Source organism: Notechis scutatus, chromosome 4 (assembly GCF_049901735.1).
Source record: "Notechis scutatus isolate UNSWTSFEM ecotype Mainland chromosome 4, rNotScu1.2, whole genome shotgun sequence".
Lineage (NCBI taxonomy): Eukaryota > Metazoa > Chordata > Lepidosauria > Squamata > Elapidae > Notechis > Notechis scutatus.
Genome location: NC_142012.1, coordinates 50,345,871 through 50,373,053, shown reverse-complemented (window position 1 = coordinate 50,373,053; position 27,183 = coordinate 50,345,871). Strand labels below are relative to the sequence as shown.

The 27,183-nt window shown below is 43.0% G+C and overlaps 1 protein-coding gene across 2 annotated transcripts in view; it reads left to right on the top strand.

Moving 5' to 3' along the window:
* Positions 1 to 8,279: 8,279 nt before the first annotated feature.
* The window catches only part of KCNIP4 (potassium voltage-gated channel interacting protein 4), a 281,003-nt gene continuing 262,099 nt past the window's right edge, over positions 8,280 to 27,183 (top strand). For both annotated transcript variants that reach the window (XM_087963404.1, XM_087963403.1), the window contains exon 1: positions 8,280 to 8,448. In XM_087963404.1, the coding sequence (XP_087819530.1) occupies positions 8,388 to 8,448 (61 nt within the window). In that variant the 5' untranslated portion in view covers positions 8,280 to 8,387. The remainder of the gene's footprint in view (positions 8,449 to 27,183) is intronic.

Sequence of the window (27,183 nt, the reverse complement as noted above, 5' to 3'; positions counted from 1 at the left end):
TCCAGCCAGCTATTCTGGGAGTTGAAGTCCACAAGTCTTAAAGTGGCCAAGTTTGGAGACCTTTGGCGTAAAGACAAAGACAGGAAAACTTGTTTGGCTGATTTAATTTGCTTACAGGCTACATGGGAACCAGATGCAAATCTAGGCTTGGAAGCTGCCCCAAATGAACACCTTTAAAATCCTGGCAGGGTGGGTAGAGATAAAGGGAGGCAGGTGCTTTCTTATGTATCAGCTTTCTAAAGCAAATCCTCAGAGGAGCAAAATATCAGCCCTCTGAGGCAGGCCAAACTAGGAGATTAAAATCACGCATGCTAATCTTACATTGATTAATAACAAGCCCGTTACAATAACAGATTCTTGCACGTCTGAATGTGCTTCCTAGCTCCCCCCCTTTTTTTTCATGAGAATTAGAGAGGGTCTTCTTTTTCACTTACCAGGGTTACAAATTCTGCCCCAAATTCAGATTTTTTTAAAAAAAAAACACCAAAATATTGTCTTGATTGTGGCTTTATTCCCTAATGCCCATTATATCCATCAAGTTTATTCCCTAATGCCCATTATATCAATAATATTCTCTACAGGCTTTCTTGTATCTCCAGAGTTAGACTGTGTGTGTTTATTATGGCTGAGAGATGCTTTTTTAAACCATGTTTCTGAAGTTGACACAAACAGTTTTGTGGTATATAAACTGGAAAGTGTTATTTTAAGAAGTTTGGCTTATCCATCTCACCCAGAAGTATTGATATGCCCAACAGTATGTTGTGGCAATTAAAAGCAAAGCCTGAAGGCTAGTGTAAATAATTTCTAACCTCTTTCCAGATAATGAATCCATGGTTAATTAATGATGTCTAGCACTGTATAAAAAGTCCATATTAAATTTTTAAAAGTGTTGCAGTTATACAACCTTATGAAGTCATTCTTACTTGGGCAAAATTCCATGTTTTAGAAAAAGCTTCCAACTCTTCGAGATTGTCAACATGTCGTGTGTGATTATAAGTCTATTCTGCATATATTTGTTCCATTTCCGTTCTGTGTTTGTGGTTTATGAACTGCATACCATCAATAGATCATCTGTGCCTGAAGATGGATATTACTCTATTTTGATAGACAAATGAAAAGCAATGGGCCGGCAATCTTAAGGACCATTTTCACCTTTGGTTATTGGCTATTCACCTGCATGTATTTCAGTGTAATTTTAATATTATATCCTTTATATTTAGGACTTATATATTCTTTCCCTTCCTCTTCCTCCTTCACAAACTATGTTGAAAAGCAAAGCTTGCTTTTCAGTAAGCTTGTTGCTAAGATGTCCAGGATTGGATGGTTAGGCATTTTCACACAAATATTTGCATAACTCTATTTTTTTATTGTATAATTTGAGGACCTAAGATGAAAGCCTAGGGTGGTGGGTTTGTTTGTTTGTTGCACAACTCTGCAATAAAGATAGTTATTATTATCAATGTATTCTTATTAAACATATGTGGAGCACCAAATGGTAGATCAGGGAGAAAGCCCTTGGCTGGAGGCTTCTGGGAGTTTGCTGCATAGCACGAGAGACAATTTTGGCAGGATGTAGCAAAATTCTTTGTTGGAGCTATATGTTCATAGAGCCGCAGTACAGCAGATAGTCTTGGATATGCTCAGTTAAGTGTCAGATTATTGTTGCAATGGTTTGTGTTATTCTCTGTCTATACAAAAAAACCTTAGTGTTGAATTTTAGACTGTATTATTTTTTTTAAGGTAATTAAGACCATACCAAAATTTCATGCCCTGAAGTCTTTTTCCCATTGGCACCAATAATGCCATAAATATGTTGTTGGCAACATTTTCACTCATCTCTGTCTCTGGTGCTGTTTTCTTCTCTTCCCCAACCTATGCATCAAACAGCCTTAAGTCATTCTTAGCTATACGACTGATATTCATGGAGATTTTTCTCCTTGTTGCAAGGTGTCAATCAAACACCTTCTTAGAGAGAAGATAGAGGGTTGGCAATGACTCGAAACCAAAGCATTGCAAGAAGGATTGGAATCTGTAAAAGACCAGCAGATTTCATGGACCCACGGGTTTTGTCTTGACAGGTAATGAGAATTTCAAGTGGGTACCTGGGAGAAAGTCCCTTAATCATAACGCAATCCTACGTAGGTTTATTCAGAAATAAAATTCAGTTTGCCTAAGCGAGTTTGAGATGGAATAAGATTGCCAAACGAAGCAGATAGAAGCACTTTGGGGGATCTGATCCAGATTTGGACACAACAAACAGTTGCTCCTGGATAGAACTTGTAAAGATTCCTCCAGGAAATTGCAGTTGTTGCCTGAGAAGTTGAAAAACATCCCAGAAAAAGGCGATAGTAAACCACAATTTTCGTGTTGCCGAGAGTACCACACAGATGCGCATACAAAGCCAACAGAAATCAGATTGAGTTCAAAAGTGCCATTATGTAAGATAACATAGAGATGAACTATGGCTCTCATTAAATATTATTAATAAATAAACATACTTTACCTTCAAGCGTGTCTGCTTAGAAGTAGTGTCTTACGTCCCTTACCATCATTACATTTTCTAGCAATAAGAACTTTCAGGCTCCAAATGGAGAGGTAGGGGACTCTGGCTGCAACATATATTATCCCATTGATCTGGCTGTCCCTTCTCCTAATGCACAATTAAAACTTGTTGGTGTTGGCTGCCTTGTAATTCATTACGTTATCCCTTATGGGAAAAATGTGTTCAATGCTGGTGGTTTTGGGTATTCATTGCACCTCCTGGAACCAATTAATGATGACTACCCAGGTACTACTGTCATTTGACCAGATTGTTGTATTGAATGATGTCCTACTTTTTACTGCCATTTGTTCTTCTTCCATCTCAAAGGATGTCCCTGGTTTTCTTTTGATGGGGTTTGCTGTCAGGGTTCCAGTGATTGCCCTAATTAAATCATGAGCCTCAGAGCCAAGCTTCAAAAGAATTCAAAATATTTATTAGGAGCAACATGTCAGCATTAACCTAAATGGTTCCTGGCTGATCTGTTTTCTGAAGCTGACTTGACAAAGTCACACTTTTTAAAAAGCAGATGCACCACTGTAGTGGAAGGAAATGTTATTACTACTTCATTGCAACCACAAATTGCTTAATAACCATGACAATAGAGTTTCAAAGGTGTCTTTGGATGCCTTTCAGCTGCATTAACAGATAATAGACCTTACATGTAATTTTCTTCTAATTGTCCGTCCTCCTCGTTTCAATTCAGCCAAGGATTCTGCAATTTGGCTTCATAAAGCAGTATGTATGTGTCTGATTATCTACAGGGGGTTGAATTCAAATAGCACAGACTTGCCTCAACTTGCATTCACCTGTTTTGCAAGAGAGGGTCCCCCTGAAACATCACAATTTTGCTTCTAAAATGTGTTACCAGGAGTGGGATTCTACAGGTTCACACCTATTCGCTAGAACCGGTTGTTAACATTCTAAGCAGTTTGGAGAACCGGTTGTTAGAAGAAATTACTGGCCTAATCCTCTAAGGAAGGCAGGAAGGAAACATTCTGGTGTTGCTTACAGAAACTGCCTCTCCATTAACCCTTATTACATTCTTGCCAGGACTAGACTTCCTGTCTCAGGAACGTCTCTGGAGTTTTTTCCCCTCCTTTGCTGGTACTTTGCTTGTGTTGAGTGACCATTCAAAGTTACAATGGTACTGAATAAAGTGACTTATGACCATTTTCCACACTTACGACTGTTGCAGCATCCCCACAGTCAGGAAAGGCCAGGCGAGGAGATGCGTGCCTCGATGTGAGTGATATTGAGTTGGCCACACCCACCCAGTCACATGACCACCAAGCCACACCCACCACCTAAGCCACACCCACAGAACCGGTTATTTAAAAAATTGAATCCCACCCCTGTGTGTTACCATTGTTTTGAAAGTGCAAACCTTCCTCCTCTTGCCTGCTTAAGTGACCACCTAAACTGGTTTCTACAGATAGTCCTCGAGTTTTGACCACAATTGAGCCCAAAATTTCTGCAGCTGAGCGAGAGAGTTAAGTGAATTTTGCCCCATTTTACAACCTTTCACGCCACCGTTGTTAAGTTAGTAACATGGTCGTTAAGTGGATCTGGCTCCCCCCATTTGATTTTGCTTCTCTGGTCTCAAAAAGGGGACACTGCAATTGCCATAAGTATGAAGCAGTTGCCAAGCACCTGAATTTTAATCAGGTGATCCATGGAGATGCTGCAACAGTCATAAGTGTGAAAAACGATCATACTGTCAACTCATAAAACATTTCTATGCCTGTTTTAGGGTTGACATGAACAGAAGTGTGTATGTGTATAATTTGAAAGACCAATGCGGCAGTTTGGAACTGAAAGTGCATTCCATTCATATCTTGCAAAGATTATAACTAAGTGACCGGAGTTTCTGCCGGGCAAATCTCTAATTGGAGAATGTGATTGATGACTCTTGGCTTTGGACATGTCTCGTTGGAGAATATGAATTATGATGCACCCAGATGGGTGGGGGGAAACCAGGGTCAAGGGTGACAGTGAATTACGTGTCTCAGAATTGGCTTCATACAGGTCATGCCGACATGTTCGGTCCTAATAAATTCTTTGAAGTTTTGGAAGCTTGGCTCGAGGCTCATGATTTCATCAGGGCAACTGCTGGAATCCTGACACATGCGTTGCTTTATTCAGTGCTGTTGTAATTAAATGAATGTTTGCAGGTCAAGATCTACCTGTATTGCTTCAGACTTCAGATGACATCCTTGCTTAAGATCTTTCCAGCTTAGAGTGGCAGATGGAGGAGAAAATCAACACCTCCAGTTCATAAAATTAACTCATAGAAAAAGGAAGTAAAGCCAAGAATATTTTTGTAGTTGTTTTGTTTTGATTGGGGACTGCATTTAAGGTACTGGAAGAACTCCAAGTTGTGATAGTGCACTGCCATGGGTGATGCGTGGCCTACAAAGAGTCCTGCACACATGAGCTGCTCACTTACCGCAGCAGCACCATCTAGGTTACAGTGTTCGCTTGTTCTAGGGTACGAATGACAACGTCAAAATACCAGTGGTGACACACACACACTAAGATGGCAATAGGGTTTCTGTGAGTTGTGGAAATTTTGTCCTGGAAGAAGAACACACTCTTTGCAGTCTGTCCACTGTAATGACATTAAAGCTTCACACCTTGAATTAATTACCTGGGAAAGGGATTGCAAATGAAGCAAGGCACACCTCTCAGTTGGTTGTACGCTGCTTGTACTGCAAGGGGTTGCTGTTTGCAAGGAGGAAGCTAAAGTCACAGTCTCGTGTTTGGGTTTATGTGTATGTATGTGTGAGTGTGTGTATTTATTTGTGGGGCAAGGGACTCTACTGATGCTATAAAGGAAGACACAGCAATGGCTTCGATCAAGGGAGCACAAACGCTGAGTATGTTTCTCCTTTGTGTTTGCTTCAATACTGGTAAAGGCAGGAAGACATCTGTAAGAAAAGAAAGATTAGAAGGGAAAGATAAGCGACACAGGTCAATAAGATGATTTTGGCTTGTTTAGATCCTGAGAAGGACTTGACTGACCCACTTAAAACTAACAAGATTGCCTCTCCCTCCTCCTTCTTTCCCTTCCTTCCTTCCTTCCTTCCTTCCTTCCTTCCTTCCTTCCTTCCTTCCTTCCTTCCTTCCTTTCCTTTCCTTTCCTTTCCTTTCCTTTCCTTTCCTTTCTTCCTTCTTTCCTTTCCTTTCCTCTTTCTTTCTTTTCTTTCTTTCTTTCTTTCTTTCTTTCTTTCTTTCTTTCTTTCTTTCTTTCTTTCTTTCTTTCTTTCTTTCTTTCTTTCTTTCTTTCTTCTTTCTTTCCAGAGATTCATGTTTTCCTTTCAGTTAAACTAGTAAGGTTTAGTTCCCTAATCTGGTGGACAGAGGGTTTTGAATGGGCGAGTGAAATCCTACCAGATCTGGTTATAATATTAATCATACCCTCTCCATCTGCATGATATGCAGGATAAGTTCTAAGTTAGTTAATTGGATCTCAATTCTAGATGTCTTCTGTATGTTTTCTGACTATTAAGAGGAGGAATGTGCAAAATATTCTCTTCCAGGAATGTGATGTTCTACAAAACTCCTCCTTTCCCTCCAAACCATAGTCGGATGACCTAAAACCTTTCCCCCGTCCAAGAACATTAAGGTCTGAAAACTCCCAAGTTCTCACCTTCAGAATGGCTGGAAGACTTGGGAAGCAAAGTCGAGGGACGCTAATGCAATCTTTTCATTAAATCAAGGGTGATTTATTTGTTTTTTCACAATCTCAGCCAACGGTAGCTTTCAAATCATGTTGATGGTTTTAGTGCAAAGCTTGTTCTCTGTTGTTGAGGAAAGAAAACCTAATATAAACTTTAGCTTAGTGAAATACATGATTCCTTTTTCATATTATGTCAAGGGTCTTCAAACTTGACAGCTTTAAGACTTGTGGCCTTCAATTCTCAGAATTCCTGAGCTAACCTGACTGGAGGAGGAATTCTGGGAGTTGAAGTCCACAAGTCTTAAAGCTGCCAAGAGTTTGAAGACCCCTGAATTATGTAGTTAGAACACAGAAATAGAATACAGTTGGAAGGGACCTCCAACCTCCAGACAATACAGCAAAGAAACCATTTTGGTTTCTCACCTTTAAAGGTAAGACTGAAATCAAGAAGTAACCCAGAGTAAGACTTGCGCTAGGTCTCCATATTAGATTAAATTGAAATGTGGTTTGTTTGGCACCAACTCAACATCACATGAGAATGGAACTATTGAGGTTTATAAATTGGTTTGTAATGTGTGTATGCATTTAATACAAGTATAATATAAAACTTGATTTCAAAGCCATGCGCTCTATTTATTGCACTAAACTATGAAGGGGTTTGTTTAATTTTTGAGGGATTCTTGATGCTCTCTGAGATGCTTTTCTCTGTCCTGCACCCCTTCATTGTTGCACAGAGGTGCAGGCAGTTGGGAATGAGTCTGTTGTTGTCTCCATCTCAAATGGAAGCGCCCATGGTTCTTGTAGTCTGCAATTTTTCTAGAAACCCATCCATACTCCGGCATCATTCCAAGGGCGTCCATCCCAAAGTGCATAGCTAAAAGTCTGTGGAGATTCTCTGTCATCCATGGTTGTCCAAAAGATGCTTTTTCAGAAGGCAAATGGACTTTCTGATTTTTCATTGAAGATGTTTTGCTTCTCATCCAAGGAGCTTCTTCAGCTCTGACTGGATGGTGGGGAATGGAAGGATTTATGCTCCTTGCAGACAGCTGGTTATTCGCATTCTTTTGAGAGAGCCTTGAGGCCACTTGGAGGTTTATCTCTGTGTCCTCGGTCTCACCTGAGTGGTGCAAATGGGTGGAGAGCCTTCTTGGAACTGCCGAAAGGACGATGTTGCGGAGTCGTGCTTTCTGCAGGAAGTTTTTCTCTGCCCTGTGACTAGGGAGTGGCTGGGGGGCAGGAAGGAGTTATCGCAGGGAGCAAGCAATGGGCGAGGAATGGCTGCGATCCAGGAGCCCCTTGGCGGAGGGAATTCCTGCAGCGCCGGATTTGGCTCGTTGCGCTTAACAAATACACTTCCTCGCTCTCTTTGCGGGCGGTTCGGTTTTCAAGAGGGAAAGCCAAAAGAAAAGCAGTTTGGGCGTCCGATGGCTTAGCGGAGGGAAAGGGTCTCTCCTACTACGCAACGCGGGCCGGGAGCAGATTCGACGGCGCGGCAGCCCAAACGGCATCACCTGTTGGGACGCACCTTCAGGGGGAGGGCGCGCCTCTCCCTTTGGCGGCTCCGCGGGTTTGCCAGACCTGGAAGCGGCTTCGTTCGCGGGGAGTTTGCAAGAAGCTCGCTCCTGCCTGCCCCCCACCCCCAACGTGCCATCATCGCGGCCCCCGATTGCTGGATCCAGGGGAGGGAGGGAAGGAGGGCATTCAACTGGGACACCCGGCTTCCTCCATTCTGGGCGCGCAGCCTTTTCCCTCCTCCCCCCGCCCCAAATCTTGGTTGGCTTTTGATCTCCTCCCCCGCCCCTCCACTCCTCCATTCCGCCTCGGTTTCCTGGCCTCGTGGACAGTTCCCAACCCGAGGAGGAGATCTTCCCGTTACAGGCGTAACGTGGGGGACTTCCTGCACGCGTCCTGGCCAAGATTTGGACCTGCCTTGGAAGCAACTCCGGTCGAGAGCAGCCGGACACAGGAGGGTAGCCGGTCTTCTCCTCCGGCGCGTGCCTTGGCGCGTGCCCGCGAAGCAGCAGCAGCAGCAGGAGCAGCAGGTGTTGGGGTCGAGGAGGGGCGCTTTGCAACGGACTGGCCCCTCGCCCCGCGCTCGGGAATCGAAGCGGCCGCCCAAACCCGGGAAGGTAGCGCTGGGCCAGAGACGCCTCTTCGGAGCTCGCCATGAGTGTCCGGCGAGTGGCCAGCATCTCGGCGCAGCTGGAAGAAGCCAGCTCCAGCGGCGGTAGGGGGGCTTCGGCCCGGGGATGGAGCGGGGAGGGAGGGAGGCGAGCAACTGGCTGGTACCCTTCTGCTTTTCCTTGTTGAAGCCGTCGCCAGGAGCCAACTTTACGCGCCCGCGCCGGCGAGCTGCGCTTATCCAAGGGCTCATAAGCAGAGGGGAGATAGTGGAGGAGAGGGGGTGGGGTGGAATAATGCAGGAGAGGTCATGTGGCGAGCAGGTCTTCATTAGACCTTTGAATCTGGGAGCCCCTGACTTTGGGCTGGGAGATTTTGGGGAGGAGTAGTTCTGCTTGGCAGGCAGGATGGAGAACTTTTGGTGCTGAACTTCGACATGTTGCACGAGATGCTCTCCGACGAGAAGGGATTAAATTTAGAGCAAATGTTGAGCTTAAAAGCCCATCACGGAAATAGGGAAACGAGAACCCGATTTTCAACCAAATCCCCAGGACTTGATTTGAAATAAATGAATTGAGGATTAGAGGGTTGTTTGTTTTCGTTTCCTGTTGCTTGTGGGCGCCCGTGTATCTTGCTCTTGTATCCTGGGAAAATTAGAGGATCGACCTCAAGCCACCAGCATCATTAAGTACTATATCCAAATGCAGGAGAACTTCATTTAACTCCTCAAGATGGGAGGAGCAGTGGATTTTTCCTGCTTATTGGATATTCCAGTTGTTGCCTGAATAGTTCCCAGAAAATTGCAGTGGAAAAAGGTCACACGGGTATACTAAATTTATAAATTAAAAGAAAGAATAGGCATGTAGATGTATAACTCAAAATAGGCTATCCATAAACCCTGTTTCGAATTATTATTTTTGAACAAGGCAGTTCATCCATTTCAATGAATGGCTGTGTCACCCAACTGTCAGGGTGGGAGGACACAGTTTTGACTTCCACACCAAGAAAAAAAAAAAACATTTCTGCAAGCTAGGATACTCTTTGCAAATGTGAAGGACTGTGATGCCCAAAGGCTTGGATTTAGGAAGACAGGAATGAGAGAAGAAAAGGATCAGCAATTCCCTAAGCATTGGAGAGGAATCTCAGTCAAAGAAAGGGTGAAGTTTCAAGTAGGTAATCCATCCTGTGTCCCTGCTGTCTGGATCAGGGGTCTCCAACCTTGGCAACTTTAAGACTTGTGGACTTCAACTTCCAGAATTCTAGGAGTTGAAGTCCACAAGTCTTAAAGTCGGTAAGGTTGGAGACCCCTGCTCTGGATAGTTCCTTGGCTGTGGAGAAGAACTTTTAGGAAGACAAAGGCTGCAGAAGTCACGCCGCCGCTGTTCCTGCTTACACAAGCAGGCTTTGGCTACAACAGCAGAATAAAATAGAGCTTTTGCACAAAGAATTAATCTCCCCCTCCTTGCAAGTGGTTATTTTTCTCTTTCGTGCCAATGTAGGGGATGTGGCACGAAGGATCGACCTTCAAGTCAAGAGGCATAAAAAAAAAAAAAAAGATCAGAGGACTGGCAGACCTTGCTAGCATGTCCCTGCCCTTGAAAATGAGAGGAGATACACTTAGATCAGCATTTCTCAGACGTGGCAACTTTTAAGATGTGTAGAGTTCAGCTCTTGCTATTTCCCAGCTGGCTGTGTCGTCCGGGGAATTCTGGAGTTTGAAGTGCACCTATCTTAAAAGTTGCCAAGTTTGAGAAACACTGATTTAGATGGCTGGAATCATGAATCCATTCCTGCCCTGGGAATCCATCTGATTGACAGTGAATGCTTCTATGGGCCAAAGATGTGCCCTGTTTGAATGCTTGCTTCAAATGATAATCTCTCTCTCTCTCTCTCATTCTCTCTCTCTCTCTCTCTCTCTCTCTCTCTCTCTCTCTCTCTCTCTCTCTCTCTCTCTCTCTCTCTCTCTCTCTCTCTCTCTATCTAAAGATTGGATTGGGTTTCAACCTGTGCATAATGATGCAACATGCTGCTTGCATTTGTACAAATACCCTGAGAAATTGAGTTGCTGCCTTCCTTTGGTCTCTCAGCTCAAAATGACACAGAGCGATGACGTTTTATATGTTTCTCTGAGCTGATTTTGGAATCTTACAAGAAAAAAGAGATGAACATCTCTTCCTAAAGATAAAGACTGGTTTTCTAATATTGTTTTAAGTTAACGTTCTCCAATGATCAAACTTGGAGTATCTGTCACTTTTTGCTGTCTCTAATGTCCTTCGCGGTGATGAACTGTGCAAACATGGTTGAGTGGGGTAGAAAATTGAAGCACTGGTTGAAGCCAGGAAATAGGGAAATCTGGAGGTCCCACAAACACCTATATATGTCTTTTTCTCTACAAATCTATTCTCAGCCATGAATCTATTCCCTTTCCTAACCCTTGTGGAAAGATTCAAAAGCTATTTCTGCAGGCCAGGCTTCTTAAATACCGCCACAATGTTTGCAATAACATTTTATTTTATTTTATTTTTAACTAAGGCCATCTGTTTCATAACTTTGGCTCCCCTCCTCCATTAAATTCTAAAGATATTTTTTTAAAAAATTGCTGTGATTGTGTCTAGTCATATTTCTCACTCGATTCTTCCTCATTGCAAGGTGCTTTTCCAATTTTTTTCAGCTTTAATGGCATTTTGAAGAAAAAGAAAAGAAATGAAATGAAAGGCATATTTGTTTGAAAGCAGAGCTAAATGTGTTGCTAGAACAATGGTATGAGGATCTTTGGAGTCTCTTGCCATTTGTTTTTTCTTATTTTCCTGATTTTTTGGCCAGGGAAGGCATGGAATTTTTTCAATTGGCTTAAATAAATCTGACATGAAATTTCATGTCAAAGATTGAGCATAGAGGAATATTGGTACTGTGTATACGTAATATATGAATATATTATATTTTTGAAAACTTATTTTCCATGACTGTAAGTGAATAAGGTTGAATCTATTTTTATTCAATGTTTTCATAAGCAACATACAATAATTAATATGCTCTTATAGCTTTGATACCTTGTAGCAATAATAATAATAATATTCATGTAGGACAGTATTTAATTCACCCGAGAAATTCTCTTAATCTGTGAATCCAGGACATGATGCTAAAATGAATTTAAAACATTTGACAGATATGTTGAAGGTCCCCACTGATTAAAAATGGGCAGGTACAGATGGTCACCAACTCAAAAATATTCCAGAATCTTATAAACTCTGCATCAGTTGCACATATAGTAGGAGAATGAAATATTAACATGAATTTCATTGGCAGTGATAGTTTTGTTTATATACATTATTTGGGTGAAGAAAGCTTATTATGGAGAGTTAGGAATCAATTCCTAATGCCACATTTTAAGGGTGTGTTGCATTTTATATTTTTTGCTGACTAGAAATTCAGGGAAGAGCTGAACATAGGAGTGTAACCATGAGTTTATATGCTTCTAAATGCTGAGCAATCAGAATTGGTCTGATTATTGCCGGTGGTTTGTACCCAGGGCAACTACAGATAGTCCTTGACTTATGACAACAATGCAGCCTGAAATTTCTGCTGCTGAGCAAGACAGTTGTTAAGTGAGTTCTGCCTCATTTTACAATCTTTCTTGCCACAGTTAGTAAGTGAACCACTGCAGCTGTTAAGTTAGTAATGCAGCAACCGTCATAAATATGAACTAGATGTGAAGCATGGTCAGGTGGCCACAGGGATGCTGCAAAGTTCATAAGTGTGAAAAACTGTCATAATTTACTTTTTTCAGTGCCGTTGTGACTTTGAATGTTTACTAAATGAATGGCTATAAGTCAAGGATCATCTGTGTGGGTATTTCAATGGGAGCCTCTCTTGGATATGTTTCGCTTTATAATGTTCGTTCAGAAGCGTTGACTTATTCAATATGTTCATTAAAGAAGGCATTCCTTTTATTTTCCAAATGGATCTTTCAAACACAGCTAAGGACATGGGCAGAAGGCTGACAGGTGGGCAATGCCAAAGATTTAAGGCTGGTTTGCTTGTAATATTTCCAATTAGTTAATACAAGTCAGGCACGCATTTCCTCAGATGTCAGGCCTCTAAGTGTGGGGCTTTTCATGTGGGGCTCGATCCACATTGAGATAAGCCTAAGGTTAATAATGTTGCATTGTTCTTTATGGCCCAAGTGTCAGGTCAGTTTGCAATGCTGCTCATGTCACTTTCCCCGTGAGTTTTGACATTTTCGTGATATATTTATTACCTGTAATCATGATAGGAAACCCAACAGTCAATAAGGATGGCTATTTTTCATTTATTTATTTATTTTATTTATTTATCCTACCAAGCAAGAAAGGGGGGGGGGGGGGGGGGGGGGGGGGGGGGGGGGGGGGGGGGGGGGGGGGGGGGGGGGGGGGGGGGGGGGGGGGGGGGGGGGGGGGGGGGGGGGGGGGGGGGGGGGGGGGGGGGGGGGGGGGGGGGGGGGGGGGGGGGGGGGGGGGGGGGGGGGGGGGGGGGGGGGGGGGGGGGGGGGGGGGGGGGGGGGGGGGGGGGGGGGGGGGGGGGGGGGGGGGGGGGGGGGGGGGGGGGGGGGGGGGGGGGGGGGGGGGGGGGGGGGGGGGGGGGGGGGGGGGGGGGGGGGGGGGGGGGGGGGGGGGGGGGGGGGGGGGGGGGGGGGGGGGGGGGGGGGGGGGGGGGGGGGGGGGGGGGGGGGGGGGGGGGGGGGGGGGGGGGGGGGGGGGGGGGGGGGGGGGGGGGGGGGGGGGGGGGGGGGGGGGGGGGGGGGGGGGGGGGGGGGGGGGGGGGGGGGGGGGGGGGGGGGGGGGGGGGGGGGGGGGGGGGGGGGGGGGGGGGGGGGGGGGGGGGGGGGGGGGGGGGGGGGGGGGGGGGGGGGGGGGGGGGGGGGGGGGGGGGGGGGGGGGGGGGGGGGGGGGGGGGGGGGGGGGGGGGGGGGGGGGGGGGGGGGGGGGGGGGGGGGGGGGGGGGGGGGGGGGGGGGGGGGGGGGGGGGGGGGGGGGGGGGGGGGGGGGGGGGGGGGGGGGGGGGGGGGGGGGGGGGGGGGGGGGGGAGCAAGTTTAATGGGAAAAGCTTAATTCAATTGAATGAATGAATGAATGAATGAATTCTTTATTGGCCAAGTGTGATTGGACACACAAGGAATTTGTCTTGGTGCAAATGGTCTCAATGTACATAAAAGAAAAGATACATTTGTCAAGAGTCAAGAAACATCAGGTACAACACTAAATAATAGTCATAGGGTATAAAGGAGCAATCAAATCATACTAGGAAACAGTCAATAAAAATTGTTAGGATACAAGCGACAAAGTTAAAGTCATATAGTCATAAGTGGGAGAGGATGGGTGAAAGGAAGGATGGGGGGATTAATAGTAACAGTAGTGCAGACTTAGTAAATAGTTGGACAGTATGGAGGGAATTATTTGTTTAGCATGCATTCAGCCAGGATGACGGAGTCTATTCCCTTTTCTCTCCATCCCAGGAAATAATAAATCAGTAGAGCAATATGGGTGATCAGGTGTGCAACAACTGTGGTCCAACATAGGGGGTTTTACAGTCAGGGCCCACCTGCCTGATCATCTGTTCCTTGAAAGCCAAAAATCCAGGAGATTATGTTGCATCCCAGCATATGTTCAGGATCTCCAGGCAGCTAGTGGTGCTCTCTTAGTACAAGGGGGCAGGAGGAAAAATGCTCTGGAAGCTAGAGATTCAACATGTATGAAGGCAAATTTAGGCACCCCTGGATAATGTTGCAGGATCCAATCTGGCTTGGTCATCAGGACAAGAGATTTCAGACTCACGTTGGAGTAAAGCAATCCTAGGCTGCATTAACAGAGGGATAGAATCAAGATCACTTGAAGAGTTAATACCTCTTTATAATGCTTTGGTAAGGCCACACTTGCAATACTGCATCCTGTTTTGGTTACCACAATGTAGAAAAGATGTTGGGACTCTGGAAAGAGTGCAGAGAAGAGCAATAAAGATGATTAAAGGCCTGGAGGCTAAAATATAGGAAGAACAGTTGCAGGAACTGGGTATGCCTAGTTTGATGAAAAGAAGGACTAGGGGAAGACATGATAGCATCTTCCAATATTTGAGGGGCTGCCCCAAAGAAGAGGGAGTCAAGCTATTCTCCAAAGCACCGGAAGGCAGGACAAGAAGCAACGGGTGGAAACTAATCAAGGAGAGAAGCAACCTAGAACTAAGGAGGAATTTCTTGACAGTGAAAACAATTAATCATTAAAACAGTTTGCCTTAAGTGAGTGCTCCATCAGGGGAGGTTTTTAAGAAGAGACCGGACAGTCACCTATCTGAAATGGTCTAGGGTCTCCTGCTTGAAGAGGGGGTTGGACTGGATGACCTCCACGGTCCCCTCCAGCTCTATGCTGATTGACCTCTGCCCAATATTTTTCGTAAGCAATCTGCAGAGGCCATAAATGGCAGGCAGGCAGGCAGCTTTTTTCTTCTCCAGGTTCAACAATGAAGCTGAAACTATTGGACAAAAACAAAACAAAAATAACACAACCTCTTTTGCATATTCTCTAGATGAAGTTAACGCATTACATGTTGTTGTTTTTTTTTTGCAATCAATGTAACAGCGGAGGTCAGAAAAACTACAGAGCTGGGTTTATAGCTCGCCGAACGAATAGCAGCTTCTGGCTGTGGTGGGTTATTTCTGTGCTCCCCTCCAGCCCCAGTAAATAATCAAAACCAACTGCCCAGATGCAGAGCCTTTGTTTGTTGGTTCAAGGTGGGAGATTCCTACCAACCAAAACAAAAAGAAGCATAAATAAGGAAGACATAAAGAAAGTGAAACTCTGCCTCCTGCTTCTTCTTCCTTTAGTTCATCTTCATTCAAGTGCCAACCAATGGAATAAGGAAACATGGATTGGGTGTGTTGTCATCCCAGTTCCTTCTTTGTGATGTGGCTCCTTTCCTCTGACCATTGTGCTTTGTTTATGACTTGAGACAGGGTGGTACAACATGTAGCTTTAGGGTGGCATGCAAAAGTGGCTTAATCCATTCCAACAAAACCAGATCTCTGTTAACAATTCAAACAAGCTTGGATGCATCTGTTTATGTGCCTGCAAGTCTTCCTTTTCAATTCGGTTGTAAATATTGGCAGATATATATAATAGGAATTTGGGCAATTTGTTAATAGGAATTTGGGCAAATTTTAACATGTTCTTGAAACTTGCCTTCCCTTTTGTATTTAGAATTATTGCATAATTAAAACATTATGTTTAGTCCTTCATTAGAGTATTCGGCAGAAAGCTTCACTGTAGCTGGGTCCTTTATTCAAATCTGCTATTTACCATCAAAATCGGGAAAAACAGCGGTGACTGGAGTGACGGGCTATTTGAGATGGGTAGCTTACTGTGAAATCATAAAATGTGTTGGACAAGTTATTATTTTGATATCTGGACTTTAATCTTCACTTTTTATCAAAGCCAGAATATGGCATGTGGCCCGTTAGCTCAAAGGGATTCAAAAGAGGATTAATTATGATTAATAAAAGAGAAGGCAATATTTGCATATTGTCTGTGGTTAAAGCTAAGAGTAGGATAGATTGATGGAGAGTAATCAGCAGTTGTTCAGGCAACATTCACTGAAGCCGCAAGTTCAGGGGCAGCTCTACAATTGCAGGTGCAAAAATGACAGTTCCTGGCATTGTCCAAAACAGAGACAAAACTAGGGAGCAGAGATCACCTCTATTGAGTTCAATAAGGATTTTTCTTATTCCCTTGCTTTTCACTCTTTTGATTAATTTCTCAGTATCCTACACTACATCTCACTAATTGTTACAATAATTACTGGTTTTACACTCTTGAGTCTTCATTGCTGATTTTCCTCTAAACCAGGGTTTACCTTTTAGAGAACAAAAGTTTTTATAGGGACAAATGAGAATTTAGAAGTGGAGCAATGCTTAGAATGCAGCATTGCAGGCTGCTTCTGCCCACTGCCCGCAGTTCGAGCCAGACCAGCTCAAGGTTGATTCAGCCTTCCATCCTTCCGAGGTGGGTAAAATGAGGAGCCAGATTGCAAGAGGCTGTCTCTGTAAAAGCACTTAAAGAGGACTATAAAAGCATTATAAAGTGGTGTATAAGTCTAAGTGCTATTTAAAATTCTCTCACATAACAGTTCACTTCAAAAAAAATATTTGAGCTGAGAGTTAGCCTGGAAGAAAACCTGACTTTTCCAGTCATAGTGATTTTGAATCTAAGTTGGGTTGCTTGGAGGTCATGTTCTCAAACAGCAAAGGGTGATTCTGTAGAACAGCATCCCAAATACACTTCCAGTTTGAAATCTTCTGAAGCAAGAAAAACACTTTAAAGGTTAACAGCAACCCTGCCCCAAAAAGTACAATAAATGTTTTCCCCTCAGCCTGTCTGTTGCCCACCCTAAAGTCTCAGTTGCCAAGTGACCAAGAACTCAGTGATCGATATTTCACTCAATAGCTACCATATTCAGCTCCTACAGACCTACACTTTTGAAAACACTACATTAGATGATACTGCTCTTATGTTGCATCCCTGCTCCACTAGAACAAAATATTTTTTGTAATTTTACTATTTTACTAGTTCAACCAGGACAACTCTGGTGAAGTGATACTCCCTGGCTTTCCCCTTTATTTCCTATTCCCTTTGCCCCTACCAAGATGTGTAGAAAAGTCTGGACTTCAGTAACGTTTGGAGTGTCTGGGTATCCAATCTGAAATGATAATGAGAAAAATTGCAGTGGTCCCAATTGATATGGAAAACTGGGAAGGATGAACCAAATTAGGATTAGGACAGAATGCTTCCTTGGCATGGATTCTGGGAAGCCTTTGAGAACTAGAAGAAATGGCGACTATTTTCTTATTCCCTGGAAACAGGAAAAAGTGTAAGCGGTGGGGTGTGTAAGAAGAGCCTTGCTTGGGAGGTGATGTCATTCTGGATCTGACATGAAATGAACAAAATCGGAATAATTTTCACTGCCTCTCTCTTTTCTCTTATTTCTTCTCAGCCTTCACTGTATGTAACATCCACCCACAAACAAAAGAGAGAAGTGCTCGGTTTGAATACCAACAAGTGTGGCAATTTTGCAAATAGCACAGACATAAAAACCACCGTTTAGTTTACTCCAACCCCATAATTAGCCATTATAATTAATTTACAGTAAATGTTTGCCTAGACTTAACCCGCTTTTTTAACTGCCGGTCATCAGATTTGCTCTCTGCTGATGCAGTAAAGAACGAATGGCACGTTGACACACGAATCTTTGGCTCTTTCCCCATTTTAGTGATTGCTTTTATAAGAACTTCTCAGTATGACACATATGTATATTTGCAAACTCCCCCCCCCCCCAAGTAATGATTAGCTATAAAGAGTTGAGCAAAATCAGATCACTTGTCTTTGCTGGCTGAAGGAAAGGGAAATATCCTGGCTTAAATCCTTGCCATTTTAGCTAGACGTAGTATAAAGCTGGACAAGGAAGCCATGGTTAAAATTAGTCAAAAGAATGATCGAATTTGCATGCGTGCAAATTCCTGGTTTAGGAAATAATACAGAGGCTTCTGCAATATCTGATTCCCTGGATTCTTGTTCGAGGACACTATTTCAACAGGCTTCAAAACTTCTGCACAGCGATTATATGATTAATTATACACGTAAAAATGCAATAAGCTGCATTTTGATGAAAAGATTGGATGTAAACCTCTGGTTCTCCTTTTGTCTTGCTTGAGATAAAGGGTTTAATTTAAAGAATGCTATAATTTGTTTGAACAAGAGAAACCTGCTTCCCGGTTTCCTTAAAGAGTGGTGGTGGCATGGTGGTTAGAATGCAGCATTGCAGGCTGACTTTGCCCACTGCTAGGAGTTCAATCCTGACCAGCTCAAGGTCGACTCAGCCTTCCATCCTTCCGAGGTCGATAAAATGAGGAGCCAGATTATTGGGGTCAAGAGGCTGACTCTGTAAACCACTTAGAGAAGGCTGGAAAGCAATTTATTTTGAAATGCATGAAAATACAGACCTCAACATTCATTTTCTTATTTGTCCCCATACAATTGTTTCTAATTTTCTTGCCTAGCATCACCCAGGTTGAAATGCCAGGCCCAGTTAGTTAAATCTATTCTCCTGAATTTCCTTCCAGTTATCTCCAGGCTATAAGATCCCACCCTTTAAAAGAATACTTAGACACTGAAGTTATTTCATCACTTTGAGATCTAATTGAAGATTTTAAAAAGCTAGCTAATAATTAAATAACTATAATAACGGTCTAAAAAACAGAATGAATGTTTGCTTTTTTAAAAAAAATCTGTTTTCTTCATGCACCACACATACAGAATACATCTCTCTCTCTTTTTTGCACCACGCTCTACACTGTGGGATTAAATTTTAGCTGTCAGTCGCGCAAATTATAGGAGAGATAAGTTTTGCTGTGGATGATTTTGCCACAAGGGGTCTTCTGGCAGTGTTATAAATAGTGGAGAAATGGTGAAGTGAGCGGTTATTTTTTCCTTCAAAAAAAGCGAGAGGAATTCTAGTTCAACACTCGTGCTAGTAACTCTCTGCTTCAGAACCGATGCCTGAATGATAAGTTCTCCATTTCCGTGTCTGAGCTGAAGTTTTAAAAAAAAACTTAAGGAACTTAGCAATGTGATTCTTATTCATGTTTAAACGGAAGTCGAGCTGACACACCAGCCAAGAGTTTAGAGAAGCTTGCCACCAAGGGTCAAAAGGCTGTGTTTAGCTACTCAGAAATAAGTTGTAATGTGGAGATTCAAGTAATTGTCTGGCCTCGGATCTCGTTGATTTTAGTGGTTCTACTTTAAGCAGGGTTAAGAGAGGCCGCAGTGGCTCAGTGCTTAAAGAGGCTGAGTTTTCGAGGCTCGAGTTCCTGTGGACATGTGGCCAAGAATACACCAAGGGGCACGGAACACTGTTACCTTCCCACCTTCCCAGGGTGAGCTCCTGTTCTTTGCTCTAGCTCCTGCCTGCCCAGCAGTCCAAAAATATGTGAATATGCGAGTAGACGAATAGGTACCCCTTTGGTGGGAAGATAACAGTGCTCTGTGCCCCTTGGTGTATTCTCCGTGCCACATGTCCACACAGAAGTGTCAGAATACAGAATAACAAGAGCTGGAAGAGACCTTGGGAGATCTCCTAGTCTGACCCCCTGCCCAGGCAGGAAACCCTGTACCATTTCAGACAAATGGCTGTCCAGGCCTTTGAGTTAGAAATGGAGGTGAGGAGTGCCTTTTCAAGTCGGACACTAATGAACAGGTAAAACTTTTGCATTTACTTATAGCAATGGCCCTTAGACTTATATCCCCCTTCACAGTGCTTTCCGGCCCTCTTGAAGTGGTTTACAGAATTGGCATATTTGCCCCCCAACAATCTGGGTCCTCGTTTGACCCACCTCAGAAGGACAGAAGGCTGAGTCAACCTTGAGCCTGGTGAGATTCGAACTGCCAAATTGCAGTCAGCAAAAGTAGCCTGCAGTACCTCACTCTAACCACTGCGCCACCACGGCTCATGGAGCAAAACTGACTTGACAAATGTGTCACTTAACAACAGAAATTTTGGGCTCAGTTGAGGTCGTAAGTTGAGGATGACCTGTATAATCTAGGTTGCTTTCTCACATCCCTTTACTGTACAGATACGGAATATAAGGTTCCCCCTCTTCCTCTATAGGATTGTGCGTATCCCAGTACCTACACATAGGAACATATTCTCTACATGAACACCTTTTGCTTTAAAGCATATGGATGCTCAGTGCCATTACTTGGCTGTTTTCCAGGACATCAGAAATAGAAGCTGCTGTCCATTTGTTTTCTCGCATATGTAAATAAATTGCTTGCCTACTTACATAACCACCCCAGAGTCCCCCGTGTGGCACCAGAGTCTGTAGAACACGTCATCTCCTCCTGGGCCTACAGTTCAAGCAATTTCCTCCATCCAACTTTGTTGCAAAAAAAATAAAAACAAAGGAGACCCCTTTGAAAGATAAAAGAGCGGCTTTTGCTACTTCCATGAAAACCCTCCTGATGAAAAAAAACCACATAGTATTTTCTCTTTTGTAGTTCTGTCCATCCTGTTCTTCCTAATTATGCCTCTATTCCCCCCCCCTGGGCTCTCTCTCTCTCTCTCTCTTCCCACTTCACTTCACTTCACTTTCCCCCACTATTTGTAAGTGAAAATGCAGAGGGGATATTCCAAAAACCGAGTGGCTCTCCAAGCCCAGGGAGTGGATCTTAAACTGTTGTGAATGTATATCAATAAACCCAGAGAATTTGGTAAAAGGTAAAGGTAAAAGTTCCGCTTGCACATACGTGCTAGTCGTTTCCGGCTCTAGGGGGCGCTGCTCATCTCCATTACAAAGCCGAAGAAGATTCAGTGCTGTCCGAAGACGTCTCCGTGGTCATGTGGCCAGCATGACTAAATGTGCCTTCAAAAGCTCACGGAATGCTGTTCCCTTCCCACCAAAGGGGTCCCTATTTTTCTACTTGCATTTTTTTTTTTATGCTTTCAAACTGCTAGGTTGGCAGAAGCTGGGACAAGGAACGGGGGGAGCTCACTCCGTTATGTGGCGCTGGGGATTCGAACCACCGAACGGCCAACCTTTCTGATTGACAAGCTCAGCGTCTTAGCCCCTGAGCCACTGCGTCCCTGTTAGAGAATTTGGAGACTCTCATAATCCTTTGATACTTTCATTAGAAGGGATTATCTGTGGCTCAAGGCTGTAAGGCGGTAGAGTCCTTGGTGCTTTCTGGGCGTGCTTGTTTTCGGGCAGGTGTTTCATTACCTGATTAAGTACCATCATCAGTGCTGGTGAATGTGGGGTTTTGCCCTGTCAGCTTTGGTCCAGTGTGGTTTCTTCCATGATGGTATCTACATTCGAGAATTGTTTTCTTTGTGATTACTTGTCTAGTGTTGACGCCTGCTTGTCTGAATTATTTTGTTTATTTATCTCTATATATAAAAACAAAAGGCCACTCCCGCATCATCACAAAATCTCCAGAACCATACAGCCTACAAACTTAAAATCTGCCACGTTGGTTCCTCTTGGCTTCTAGGGGCTCACTAAGAAAGAGTTTTTCCAAATGACCATCAGAGCATTTAGAGTATTTCCTATATTATTATTATTATTATTATTATTATTATTATTATTATTATTATTATTATTATTATTATTATTATTAACACACACTGATGCTAAGGAGATCTACTCCCCCTCCCCACCTGAGAAGAAAGCTCTTCCAAATGCAAAACACAAGCAAATGAGAGGAGTTTCAGTTTCACAGCACCAAGCAGCTTTAGTACAGAACAGTTGAGCTAAGCCACGCCCAGGTTCCTTGCTCTTTCCTTCTTGCTCACACAGAAAATACTCTTTCAGTTTCCAAGCAGCCCTCATCTCTCTCACACACTGACAGGACGCTAGCCAGAGGAATACTGATGGATGCTAGTAGGCACAGGCAGAATTTTTTTCCCCTTATTTCCGTCCCCAAAAACTAAGCCCCACCGCATAGTTTCGTAGCGAAGCATGGGGATCGAGTTAGTATATTTATAAAATGTGTTGGCTGCCCATGTGGTAACACAGGGTAACTCTAGTTTATTTTTATTTAGTTACTTATTAAATTTGAATGCTTCCCACCTTCCCTATCAGATGACCCCATAAAGCAAATGTGGGCTGCTAGAACAATGTAGGTTTTTTTTTTTACAAGTTCTTGTAATCCTTGACTTATAAGCCTTCAATTTAGTGACCATTCAAAGTCACAACAGTGCGGAAACAAGTAACCTGGGACTGGTTCTCACACTTACGACCTTTGCATGGTTACATGATCAAAATTCAGGCAACTGGTTCATAATGATGGTGGTTGCAGGGTCCCTTTTGTGACTTTCCAGGCTGGCTTCTCACAAGCCAGGTCAATGAGGGAAGCCAGATTTGTTTAATGACAACACAATTCTCTTAAAAACGGCTTAACAACTTTGGCAAAAATAGGTCAGAAGATGCCTGGCCAGTCATTTAACAACCATCTTGCTTAGCAGTGGAAATGTTGAGCTCTATTATGGCCCTAAGTCAAGGACTACATGCTGTCATGCCCCGTTGGAGTCTGACTCTGTGGGGAAAAATGAGCTGGGACAAGAGCCGACAGAGATCGAGAGGGTGGCTCCATCGGCCTTGGAGGAAACTGGGGAAGGGCAGAGTCAGTCTGGGCAGGGCTTTTCAGGATTAGTAAGGCCTTCAGACAGGGAGGAGCAGGACAGACGGAGCTCAAGTGAAGAGCAAGGACCACCCCCTCCTGATCCGAGAGCACGGAGAGAAGAGAGAAGGTGAGAGCAGTGCAGACTGACCCAACTACTCGGAAGGAGAGCTCCTCGCTCCTCTTCACAAGGTACACCTGGGGACGGAGATGTAAGGAGATGCTGGTGGGAGGGCCATTTGTTGGGAACAAGTGTGGAATCTGTGGAGCCTCGTGTGCACCTGCCGACGCCTGGAGATTATGGTGCTCTCTCTTGTGGGGCTTGCCTGGTTTGCCTGGCTTCTTGCTCTTGATTACTGTTTGGCTAACCTGGCTTACTGGACGACTCATAGCCAGAGGCTGCTGAAGGTGCATGTGAGAGCTTTGCTCCAGGACTTGTAGTAAACCTGGGGACATTTGGGGGCAAAGTTGGAGCAATAAAGGCTCTGGCTGTGTTGCTTTCGTGCCATGCCCCTTTGGGTCATCCTGCCTGCATTTCACTCCCAGTATAGTTCCAGCTGGTACTTCACCGGTCTTCAAAATTCACACAAAGCTGGTATTTCCAAAGGCCACCTTAGTTCAAATGGTTTTATTTTAGTTACGATTATCTATTTTGACTGGTGTAGAAGTGGTTTATCTCTATGTGTCTGTCGACGGCTGATTTGTCGGCATGCCAGGTGTCCAGGAATGCTCTCATTTTTGAATTTCCAAAATCCAATAGTTATCAAGAAGGCACCAAACCCCACACTCATTCACACTGAAGAGATTACCCAGTGGGGTAATGAGATGTCCCTCTTTATGTAGGTCTCCTGTGATTCTGGAGCTTCCACTTGCTTGCTTTTTCTTACATAAGAATATGTCCATATTGCCACTTCAGCGCAACACCCTTGCTGGTGTATCAAATGAGTGACATGTGTCAAATGAGAGAAAACTATCTAAACTGCTACTCGAATAAATACGCAGACGGAGAACAAAGGACAAGCTTCCCAGGAACTTTAACTATAAATGTAGCCCAAGGCCAAAGCATACTGAAAAGATCTCAGCAGGAGAGATTTAAAAATGACCCTCGCACACTGTAAACTAAGCCCTCTTCCATGGGAGGCCCAAGCAAACATTTGAAATGTGTTAGCAGGAATTCTCCCCATTGTTAAGTGTTCATTTATTCAGCATAAAAGCATTGTCTGCCCTCTCCGTTGATCCCCCAACGGTGTTCGAAATTCACACAGAGCTGAAAGAAAAGCCTTTCTTTCCCAATAAATTGGAATATCCTACAACCCTGCTTCAACTCAGCTTGGATTCGTTTGCTGGATTAATGGCAGTGGTGATTATAAATTTTGGCAGTTTTGTATTCTGAATCAGCAATAAACTCAGGGGATCTGCTTCCAAGCCTACACCGTTGCCTGTTCTTATTAGCTCATGTTGCTGACTCAAAGAATTTTAAAGTACTTTACTGATTAGGTGGCTTTATTAAGAATCTTTAGTTATTTATTTATCAAATTTCGAAACCGTCCCTTTCCCTCGCAGGAGGTCTCTGCTGGTGCCCAAATAAAATGTAAAAGCATTAAAAACAGTATATAAAATTAAAAGAGAGACGAGGATATTTAAAATTCAAGTGAAAAATTAATTAAAAGGCAGGGGGGAGGGTTTTCCAGGCCCTCCCAAGCCCCCACCTGAAAGGCTAGGAAAGCATCCTATATTTCAATTTTATTTGGTCATATTTTCAATTAATCATTACTATAACAGGGCAGGGCATAAAAAAGACACAATCTTTTGGTGGGGGAAACCCCATAAGTTTCAAAGCTTATTGTCACCCTTGAAAATCCAGGTTCAATTTTTGCTACGAAGTCTTTGGATGGATGGCCAAAATGGAGTATAATTAGGTTCCGACAATCTATTTGGATTCATTGTCATTTTAATCCCTGAATATCCTGATCTGATTAATATGCCAGCAAATAAAGTCTATTAATTTTGTCTGATCTCTTGGCAAAACTTGAACTAATTCATAGATTTTTCAAATCTTTTCAGCTTATCTGTTAATGCTTCAGCTATTTTAAGTGAATCTGATAACATTAAAAAAATTGAGATTATCATCAGACGAACGCAACCTCTTCCATATATCTTTCAGATCTTAACCACGGAGTCAAAAAGTCCATCTTGGCAATGAAGATCTTGAATATTCTTGTCTTGTACAATGACAAAGTACAATAGTGGTTGAATAACAAATCTTGTTGTTGAAGTCAGCGACTGTTTATAAGAAGAAAATTGCCATTTATTTGCTGCCTAAACTAAATCCAAACTAATTGAAGTCCATTCAAAACTCATTTAGGAAAGAGGAATCTACCTTTTACATTTTAAGTACATTTGCAAAGCTATTTGAGTTGAAATCCACAATTTTAATTGAATTATTTAATAGTGTAATGAAAGATTTAATTCATTAAAGCTTAAATGTCTATTGACATGCGAGCTATTATTTATTGCTTTTCCTTATTTACAAGAAACAATGGATGGAAACTAACCAAGAAGAGAAGCAACCTAGAACTAAAGAGAAATTTCATGACAGTGAAACAATTAATCACTGGGATAACTTGCCTCCAGAAGTTATGGGTGCTCCAACACTGAAAGTTTTTATTTGTCTGAAATGGTATGGAGTCTCCTGCTTGAGGAAGGGGTTGGACTACATGACCTTTTGAACCCCATTCAACCCGATTATTCTGTATTTAATGTTCTAAGAGGCAAGGATTTGAGCTTTCTCTGTTGCTATATCTATCTCTGTTGCAATATCTATCTCACAAGATGCAGTTCAGTGGTGAGAAGAATGAGGTCCTACAGAAAAAACAAAAAACAAATACACAGCTGCAGAATAAATAATACCTGGTTGAACTGTAACTGTGGGAGATATCGAAGTGTCCTGGTAAACCACCATTTAAATATCAGCCAGCAACAGAGTTGTGCTTGGAAGAAAATGCCATCTTAAGAGTTATTTAGACAGTGAGCTCAGTGAGCTCCATTATTATCATCTACACAAAGGATAATGCAACAATTTCTGATGCCATACTAGTTGCAGGTTTCTAAATGTTCATTGAATTCATATATCAAAAAAGAGCTTTGGTTAGGAATCTGTAATGTGGAATTCAGAGGTACTTTATAAGTTCTTGAAATCTATGCTATCTTTTGCAGAAATTATTGGAAAATGTCACTTTCTGAAAAAGGCAATTTGTCTAAACTCTTCGTTTCTTGCATTTCATATTTTTAGGGCCCATTTAAATCTATATGTGTTGTTTATATAAGTGAAGCAAATAGGAGCTGAAAGCTTTTGTGGGAGATAGCTTTCTATTTTGGCTGCTAATCAATCCACTTGACACTTGAAGGTCTGAAAACCAATTTTATTTTTGCAATCTTTTACTTACTTTCCCACCAGTCACTTGGGAAAAAAAAGGGAGAATCAACTATGTGATGAAAAGCAGGTCTCTAAATGTGCTTTTTTTCAAGAGGCAACTTCTTTGTTTTTCTTCGAAGATGTTTCGCTTCTCCTCCAAGAAGCTTCTTCAGTTCTGACTGAATGATAGGGAATGGGAATGGATTTGGGATTTTTTACATTTTACAAAGCACTCACAACATGTTCTTAAAATCTCAGAAGGGCCCATCAACAAAAATAAATTGGAAATCTAATGGATGGCCTGACCTTGAGACATAGGTTGTTAGGATGCTTCAGCCTAATGGATGGGTTGAGTTATTCCACTCTAGATAATGGGGTTTTTTTCTAGTTTGATAAAGGGAAGAGGCAGATTAATCAGTCTTAAGTGGGAGTCCATTGTAAAGTCGCTGGCAAGGTCTAATATCAAGTCAGCCTTATCATCAACTATGAGAACATGAAGGGTTTTTAACATGATATCTACACCTGAATTTTGATTAAGGTTTCAAACAGTTATAAAGCAAAAAATTAAGCTGTCAGTGAGGATAATGGCTATTGCTAAAATTACCACAGGAATATATTTTGAGATCTTGATTCTGTCCAGGCAGCAGGCTCCAAAAATCTTGTAATGAATGCAGCACTGCAGGTGTATAACACCTACAATTTACATGTGTGATGATAACTGAAAAATGGAAGAGTTGGGAAGAACACCTGCTGCTCCTCTCGGCTCCCTTCCCAGAAGAGATGGTCTCAATCATGAATTTCATTTCTTTTTTTTTAGGCAAAGCCAAACAACTCTTTCAGGTTGATTGTGTTTGTCGCTCTTCCTTGAGGAGCACTCTTCCTTTTGTTGCTACTACTAAATGGGGCCAAGCCAAGAAGGTGAGTTTTAAGCTGCAGGCAGGTGTAGCATAAAGAGAGAGCGCGCGCGGAGAATCTATTCGGAAGGTTCTAGGGCAGGCTGAGGCCTTGTTCAGTTATTTTTTTAATCTTTCCTTCCTTTTGGTGAAATTTAGTAAAATGCCTTTGTAATGAGAAGAAGTTTCCCATCCATGAATCCAAGTGGAAAAATAATAGCAACAAGGTCATCAGCAATAACAGATTAACAGAGTTGGAAGGGATCTTGTAGGTCATCTAGTCCAATGCCCCTCCTATAAGCAGGAGACCTTACACCATTTCTGACAGAGGACAGTCC